Genomic DNA, 9,583 nt, shown 5'->3' with positions numbered 1-9,583 from the left:
TCACTCACTTTCATTAATCCCCTGTTCCCTAGAATTAAATAATGGTTCTTGCATTTTACAAAACGTTGGGCTATTATTTTAGCAATAAACATATTTTTTTAGAAAACCTTGTGTTCGTGAAATACAAGAACTATATCGCTACCTAATGCTCTGTGTGTGTGGATTAGAGATGCCACGAATATTCGGCAACTTTTCGGTACTTTGCCGAATATAGTTTCATAATAAATGTGATTCAAAATGTACACATTTTTTATACCGAATATTCGCCGCTTCGGCCGAGAGTATGGCCGAATATACGGTATTAGGCCAAAACCACTATGTGTGGCATCTCTACTGTGGATTGCAAATAAAAATAAAATTTGCTGGTTTTAAGCTTATAATTATTCAATTTTGATCTTTGGATACAATACATGTGATTTGAAGCCCCAGCGAGGCTATGGACCTGTCCGTATCAGATTATTATCAATTACCAGTGCTGAATCATGAAAATAAGGAATGACTTGTTACTATTAATTATACTGACCCAAAAGCATAAATTATCATAGATAATTTATCATACGTTCGTATCAAATAAGCTTATAAATACAATCACTGCAAATGCCACAGTTAAGAGGGGGCGTAAAGCTAGAAAATCGGAAACAAACCAAAAATATAGCGCGCCGATTGCGTGGGTTTTAACGTTTCACTCCAATTACTGTGAAAGTATACTTCAGAATAAAATTTTGCTACTCAAAGCCCTCGGCTATATCACTAAGCTATTTTATACTAAAATTATACTGCTATTGTAAGTTAAATTATACTGGATCGTAACGATATACCTACAATTAGAAAAAAAAAAAGGTAAAATTAGACATATTTTCGTGTATTTTTTTTATCCAGCCAACTTCATCTATAACGGTTTTGCTCAGTCTGCCCTCGCAAATATAGTCTAGTTTTTGAGTGAATATTTCGTGACTTTGCCCTTGATTAAAACGTATAAAAACTGTTATTTAGCGTTAGCAGTTTTATCATATTATCATTTTTATCTACTTATTAATTACCTATTATTATGCTTCACATGAGTGTTTTTTCACTAAACTGAAACTTAAGTATTTTACTGTAAGTTTGTTAGCTACCTAGTACTTACAGCCGGCCAAACAACTTTGTCAGTAGAAAAACCGCGAATTTCAAATTTCCCATGGGATAATGACCCTTCGCGTCTACATTTTTTAAATTTGCCACTTTTTTCTACTGGCGGAAATGGCTTGACAGACTATATTTGCAAAATGTTTTTGCCGATTGGTAAGTACGCCATTTGGTTTTTTAAACCTTTTTTTTATGGTGCCATCCATTGTTCAAGCAATTTTTCATTTTAACGCTATAATAGGTAAAAATTATTTATAGTTCCAAGGTTTCCAAGGTTAGGTTATAATGGCTCGTATTAAGAATGCATCACTACATAGCACGAGACTATACTCCAAAAAAACTACACATGGTAGGACCTCGTGATCCGAATTTAAAAGCCTCCGAGATTTTAGTTCGATCATGTATAATAATTCACATTGTTATTACTACATATCACAAATTGAGTTTCGGTCTTATTTTAAAACTACGTGTTGGATTATAAAGGAACTTTGCATATACAAGGACATGAGGTATTGGGACCGTGCGAAGTGCATGGTGGGGGTAAGTAAAGCGAGCAAAATTTGAACTAACTGAGGATAGCGTCTTTAACATTTCGTACAATTATATGGCTCGAAATAAAACTTTGATTTACGATTACTCCTGAAATATTCATTTAAATTGAATGGTGTAAGGGACCATTGTAATCTGTATGAAATGCTTAATATAACTAAGGTATTTATTTTGACAATTGTTAATAATGTATCCATGTAAATAGCTTTGCAAATGCCACATATTACGTGATCTTTTTCTAGATGTTAAGAATGGATATAGTAAGTTATCCTTAAAAGATAGACATTTAACATCGCGGACTTTTGTGTAGACCTATGAATGAGAAACAACCACACCATACATTGTGTTGTTATAGCTCAAACGGATTAGGCAGCGTTTTCGATTAAAGCTCCTAGCCAGCGTGATTTTTTCCGACAACATCATTATATTTCAAACAATTTATACAAAACCGTAAACAAGTTATATACTTAAGCCTTCCTCAAGAATCACTCTATTGATAGATGAAAGTCGTATGAAAATCCGTTCAGTAGTTTTTAGTTTTGGAGTAGTTTTATAAGATGTAGTGAATTGACGTTTTCCCCTAGACTTGCGGACACTAAGTTGCGTGACAGTCGTGCACGCTCCCAATATATATATATGCCTGTAATTAGTTTATATAGCTCCAGCTTGTAAAACAAATGAAATAGAGCAAAAACAAGTTTTGTATGAAAATATGTATCTGAAGCTACATGAACTAATTACAGGCATATATATGTAGGTACAGTCAGCATCAATAGTAGCAGATGAAATAACGCGCCAAAAGTATCTGACATCCCAGATAACTTTTCCAAATACAGATAAATTTCTGAAATTCACGTTCATAAGTATATAATATATAATATTATTTTACATTCTTATTTGTACTATATTAAAGACATCAGTTTTTGTTAAGCTGTTACAGAATGGTAGATACTTATGAAGCGTTTTTTGATCCGCTACTTTTGATGCTGACTGTACCTTATCCTATCTTAAATACAACGTTTCAGAGCAATCAAGCAAGTCGTTTTAAAATGACAGCGTTACTACGTTTGTATGAAGAACCGAGCTTGCTGCGGACTCTTAATTCCCAGTAGCTCCCACCCAAAGTCACCCAAAAACGGTAAAATGTGTGCCAATGGCATTATGTATTTTCAACTTTATTACAAGAAATTTAATAATTTATAAATGGCAATCAACAATAAAGCCAAACAGAGACATGTAAAACTATGGAAATATTGCGGCGGTGGTAACTATTGGGAATAACCAAACCTACGTATTTGTAGGTAACATAAAAAATCGTGAATTCAAAAGATAATCAAACTCCACAATGGGCTATAACATTTCAAGGTTGTAACATTACTTTGACGCAGTAGGTACGTACAAATACTATCAAGCATTACCATTGGCTACACTAATAGAAACTTCATCCGTTACCCGTATCTTTTTCACAGTCGATGCCTCCACGTTTTCACTGTCAGTTCCATTACAAACTGTCAAATCGTCAGGTTTGTTTAACTGAGAGTCTTTATACAATTCATACTGTTTTGTGATATGATGTCGGAATGTGTCAAACGTGCTTGCAGCAATATGTCGACGTGCGTGGTGGAACATCTGGTCGAAGTGATGAAGATTATGACTGAAAAGGCGAAGCATAAAGTTTAGAATGTAAATGTGTTTCTACACTCACAACATACAAAAATAGATATAAAAAAAAACAATATGATGTCAGATAATTTGAAAATAATATGATCTTGAAACCTGGTTTATAACGCCATCTACTAAGGCTACATGGTAGTATGGAAGCATGATTTATACCTTTTGGAACCGGCATCCTTTGTTATTGAATGATATATGTACACTACGATAATTTCTTTACATCAATGACAGGATACAACTACCAATAACTTTAATGATTTTTTAGTCTACTCGCATTTAAAGACAAACAGTAAAAATATATTAACCCAAGGAGCTGCATTGAGGCGCTAATAGTAATGACATCTATTCAATCTCGATAGAAACACTTGTGTGTGTGTCTCCCAATGCTACCTTATTACAGAGTATTGAAACTAGATGACGTTAATTTTAGTAGTTTCAGTCTAAAATTTTGATTGAAGCGCGAACAGTAACGACATCTAATCAACCTTGTTAGAAACATTTGGTCAGTGTGTCTCCCATCTTAATACAGAGTAATGAAACTAGATGGTGTTAATTTTAGAACTGCTAAATCTGTCTGTAAAATCAAAATACTCAAAATTCAGCCACAATACTGTAGCCATTTAAAAAACCATAAAAGATGCTTCAGACCTCAATTTAACCATCGCTTCCTTCACAATACTGTAGCAGCATACTATTGGCACAAATCGTGTTACACTTCTAAGGACCTATCCCGAAAATGAACGAACGAACAAACGAAGTGGTTCGCGGTAGACGCTTTGTTCATCTCTCTCATTCAATACTAATTAAAACAATGTAGTAATATTTCTCGTGAGAGAATAGAGCGATTGATTCAAACCCAAGCTAAATTAAATCAAATTATTGTTAAGTAACTTACATGCTGAGCAGCACAGATGCCAGCATTTCCCGTGTATTTCGAAGATGCTGAATATACGCCCGCGTATATTTCTCGCAAGTCAAGCACTCGCAACCCTTTAAAAGGGGACTGAAATCTTCTTTAAATCTGTAAATAAAAAATACTTATATTACATTTTCTATCATTAATATAATATACTATATATATATATATATATATATATAGTCCTCCACATAGATTTCAATGACGGCGACCTCAGCAATTATGGGTTTTTCCTCTTATGTGGCTGGCCACATACACGTAGGAGGGCTTAGGTCTTTCCTTGCATAGTTGGCATTTTAAGTCTAATGTCGCGAGACGGTTTTCCTCAAACGACTTGATGGATTTAAATATGGTAGACTGCCAAGATGACCGTTTTACGAGCTCCTCCCAACATGCAGGATCGAATGAGACGTGTTTAAGTGACGCTTTAGCACGTCCTTATATTGAAGGTGTTAACCGCCGTGCTTCTGCATTCCCTCTGCCAATTCTGAGTAGCTTTCTATTATTCGAATAATATTTGGAACTTTTGGAAGTACTGCATGGTCTGTCACTGTCCCCTTTTCCTACTAAAATAAACTAAAACAAACTGTTTCAACTTACTTGCTATCATTTAAATCTAATATACACATTTCATAATGTCTTTGGTCAACATTGAAGTTTAATGTCAAGGCAAATCCTTCATTGGTCAACTTCACCGGGTAAGATCCGTCAAAGACGTCATAGCCATTGCCAATTGCTGCCATTATTGCAGCTGGGTTCCAGTAACCTTCCAAAATGCGTACCATCTCATTAGGTAAGGCTTCCTGAAAATATTAATGCCATTTAAAAAAAATACTTTATTATTCTGAGTGGAATGTTTTGTCCGTCTCACAGGGGGAAATGGATATTAAAATCATCTGTCTACACTACACTACACTACATCTTGTATATAGATAAGCAAATGGCCAAAATATTATTCCATTTATTATTAATGAAGAAAGGATGATAAAACTCACATTAACTTCAGGGTTCAACTGAGAATAATCCTGACCCTTCCAGAAAGTGCCATCTGACCAATTTTGAAACCAAAGAACCAAGTCAGAGTCAGACCAAGCTAACTCTGTGGCGACTGTGCACCATGTTATTTTAAATGTCAAACTTCTATGAAATTATGACATATAATATAAATAACACTTGCACAGTCTATTAAAATCACTGCAGATTTAGCTTGGTCTGACTCTAGGTGTTTTTGATTGTGCCATAAGGAAACACTTACATTCACTCTTTTAAAAATAGATATCACATTGTCATCGGGCATATTCATGTAATCTTCGGTGCCATCCAATATGCCCTGCAAAGCTACTCCTGACAAACTTTGTTTGTGCTCCAGAATGTGTTGAATGCTTTCAGTGCATTTCTTTTCATGGCCGGCAGCTACTATAACACCTATGAAAAACAGTAGGAATGTCAATCATGGAACAACAAAATCAAGTATATTCTGACACAATTTCAATTTAATAAATTGGATACAACTAAAAAAGGTGGGGATTTAACTGTGACGTCACTATAGCAGTTTTCATATATGTTTTGACAGTTCTAAAAAGAAACTAATTTGATAAATAGGAGAATACCCAATTATAAATTATTTGCAATATGCTAACCATTATTAAACATTTTACACAAACTGACTAATTTGTTTCTGAAGTTTGTCATAGTTTAATTAAAGAACAAACTTAGAATGAGTTCCAATATTCCTTATAGCTCTTCGACTATGTCTGCCAGAAATGGCTAAACTAGACACATATGGGTACCAGAAACAAGGTTTAATATGAAATTGTCATTATGGTATTCTATAGTCAATTTTATTGCTTGCAGGCAATAACAGCTATAGCTATCCTTGTCATGTAAACTCCTGTCTACTGCAGATACCATTATGAATCTTATATCATTCAAGTTTAATATTCAGTGTAAACTCCATATAATGTCACTCGATATAACAATTCACTCCCTATAATGTTGGCATTTGTTGGTTATATGTATTGATCAGTATTGATTTCTCTCTATGTAATAAAAACTCTCTATAGCATCAAAAACATCCAGTCCCTCGAGTGTCGCTATATAGGTTCTAGACCTGACTTGATATTAATTGCAGCATTTCTCTGTACTCTGTATATTGTTAAAACATAATTACCTATCAATGAACCTCCTTTCAGTTGCTTTGAAGAATTATATCGCTTGACACATATATCAAGCATGTTGTTACTTCTATTGACAGCCTTCAGGACCCTCTTGAATCCTTCACAATGTGATGTGCGTCCATCTGCAACTGCCAAAATGATATCGGGTTTGAACAGCTCCATAAAGTCCATGTATCTGAAAATTATTGGCATACAATTTTTTGTTTTTTGTTATTAACTCTGTAGACTCCAAAATGATTCTATTATAACCTAGGAAAACCCTACAAAATCTGCATTAATAAACCTTTGGACAACCGGTCTAGCCTAGTGGGCAGCGAGTGTCACTACACTCACCCTGCCTATGACGCCGATGGTCCCATGTTCAAATCCTGGGAAGGGCATTTATTTGTGTGATGAACACGGATATTTGTTCCTCAGTCATGAGTGCTTTCTATGTATTTATAATTATATATTATATATGTCATTGTATAGGTAGGTATTGTATAGGTACAAAACAAACCTTATTGAGCTTACTGTGGGACCTAGTTAAATTATTTATATTAAACCTGCTTTTTTTAAATAAAAGTTCATAACTTGATTGGATTTAGTACTGTTGAAATTGATTTGAAGACAAGTAGGAATACAGAAGTGTAATTATATTGTTGAATTGTTTGATTTAATCCACCATTGCACTTTATTGACTTGTTCAAGTTTTCTTTAAAAACATCAGTTACCTGTCAGCACAAATCATTTGTTTGCCCCTTTTTGTCCACAATGGCACCTTGTCTAACTCAAAGTGTCCCGATGGTGCAGCATCATTCAGATTTTGCAACGTTGTGCAGGTTATATGTTCAGTGACTCCAGCAAACTTGGCTATTCCCTCGCCCTGGGCTTTGACTCCGGCTTCTAAATGACTCGTAGTGGTTAAAGGAACCCAAAGGAGTTGGGGATTAGTAAATACCCGAGCCAAGACGTCTGCTGTCAAATGAACTACACTCCCTCCCTGCAAAATGAGAGTACGAAATTTCGTTCACCGTCTGATAAAATTATATAAAATAAAACCCAGTAACCATTCAGTTAAAATGAGAACAAAACCTGAGTAAGAAGTGCAGTTGTAGGGGTTTCAATTATTGTACTAGGTGACTTGGTGAATCCTGTTAGGGTACCAACTCGTTCAGCACCACAGCCAGCCTGCTTTATTGAGAAACGCATTTTAATTACTATGGGCAGGCTTTAAAGCAAATCGACTTTGTAGTCTCAAACAATAAATGAAACAAACGTGCTTTTGATGTTTTGACAACTTTGATTTGACAGCTGACGCAAATGGACACCAAAGAGCATAAATTATAATCACTACGTTTTAAGAGACGGGACTTCCATACTAGCGAGTGGAATCAGTTTGTTTCGCAAATCATTACCAAAATCTACGACAAAGAACTGTCAAGGAACCATAGTACCAACATAACCGATGTAAATAGTGTAGTACGCTACACGCTTACGATTCTTATCGATATCGATAAAATGGGGAGGGTTGAAACATAGGCTCCTGTCTACAAATTTTGTACTCGAAATCAGGTTAGCATCGAGTCCACATTTAAGTTGTATGTTATATAGTGGATAGTTCTTTGAGTGGACTAATATCTGCTGGTCGGGCTTAATGTGCACCCGAATTTATTAATACACTTATCAGGTCTTCGTTCGTTTCCGTTTATGACGTATTAAACAAAACTACTTACTAGATCTCGTTCAAACTAATTTTCGGTGGAAGTTTGCATGGTAATGTATAACATATATTTTTTTTTAGATTTTTCATTCTGTTATTTTAGAAGTTACAGGGGGGGGGGGGACACATTTTTTTTCACTTTGGAAGTGTCTCTCGCGCAAACTGTTCAGTTTAGAAAAAAATGATATTAGGAACCTAAATATCATTTTTAAAGATCTATACCCCACACGTATGGGTCTGATGAAAAAAGATTTTTTGAGTTTCAGTTCTAAGTATGGGGAACCCCCAAAATTTATTGTTTCTTTTCTATTTTTGTGTAAAAATCTTAATGCGGCTCATAGAATACATCTACTTACCAAGTTTGAACAGTATATAGCTCTTATAATTTCGGAGAAAAGTGGCTGTGACATAATCGGACAGACAGACGGACATGACGAATCTATAGGGGTTCCGTTTTTTTGTCATTTGGCTACGGAACCCTAAAAACTACTTCATATATCGCTCCCTCATCTTTCTGACGCTGAATACTGAGGATTAATCAGTAATTTTAATTGGTGTGTCAAATACTTTGTACAACTGGCTTCATTTAGTTAATAATTTGATGTATTTACCAACTGTAACATAATTATATAATACAAAAATATCTAAATTGTGATCCAAAGATCAAGTTGGAATAGCTAATTAACCACACTCAAGGTCACGCCGATTTCACGCCGATCATTTATCGGCGGCGGCGGCGTGGCAAAAAACACGGCGGCGGCGCACACGTCTAATTAGGGCCACTTGCACGTTCCAGGGATTAGGGTAACCGTTTATACTCTTCTTAACATTTTACACACCTTCAATTCACCTGACTGGCACCCTAACCAGGATCCGAACAAAAAATGTTTCCTAAACGCAGCCCGACACCTTTACTCGTACCTTTACCCCCTTATTCATAAACGTGTAGTAAAGTTACGATACCGCTAATCATCGTTTGTCCCTTTCTATCATATTAATACGTCGGAAAGGGACAAACGATGATTAGCGGCATCGTAACTTTACTACACGTTTATGAATAAGGGGGAGTATTTTGAATTAAGTAAGATGTTTGAAATGCTTCAGATGGACTATACCCTTTCTTTCGAATAATTTCTTTGGTCGTGCCTTTCTATCGGGTGATACTGCATGAGTGAAAAAGAAATTTCGATTTTCGTGTCGGTTAAAAATAAAATTGGTCTAAGAACTGCAAAGGGCCCGCTGAAATTATCCAAATTCAGAGTACAAAACTATAAAATGATCTACAGTGCAACATATTATTATACTACTCTTACGACCGACTACAACTTACGACCTGCGACACTGCATAATGGTTGTACATTGCAATCCAACGCTACAATGGCAACACTAAACGCACTGCGCATGCGCGCTAAAAAGACGCTGTTTCAAATCAGCCAATAG

General features: G+C 35.4%; 1 protein-coding gene across 1 annotated transcript; it reads right to left on the bottom strand.

Moving 5' to 3' along the window:
- Positions 1-2,813: 2,813 nt before the first annotated feature.
- LOC133518885 (queuine tRNA-ribosyltransferase accessory subunit 2) lies at positions 2,814-7,743 on the bottom strand. The gene is made up of 7 exons (XM_061852654.1): positions 7,516-7,743; positions 7,155-7,423; positions 6,435-6,616; positions 5,520-5,689; positions 4,865-5,067; positions 4,244-4,369; positions 2,814-3,328 (listed from the first exon to the last, which is right to left on the bottom strand). The coding sequence occupies exons 1-7, from the start codon at positions 7,630-7,632 to the stop codon at positions 3,082-3,084; spliced, it is 1,314 nt and encodes a 437-aa protein (XP_061708638.1). The 5' UTR covers positions 7,633-7,743; the 3' UTR covers positions 2,814-3,081.
- Positions 7,744-9,583: the final 1,840 nt, after the last annotated feature.

Source organism: Cydia pomonella, chromosome 6 (assembly GCF_033807575.1).
Source record: "Cydia pomonella isolate Wapato2018A chromosome 6, ilCydPomo1, whole genome shotgun sequence".
In the NCBI taxonomy this organism is placed as follows: domain Eukaryota; kingdom Metazoa; phylum Arthropoda; class Insecta; order Lepidoptera; family Tortricidae; genus Cydia; species Cydia pomonella.
This window is presented reverse-complemented; position numbering and strand designations above follow the sequence as displayed.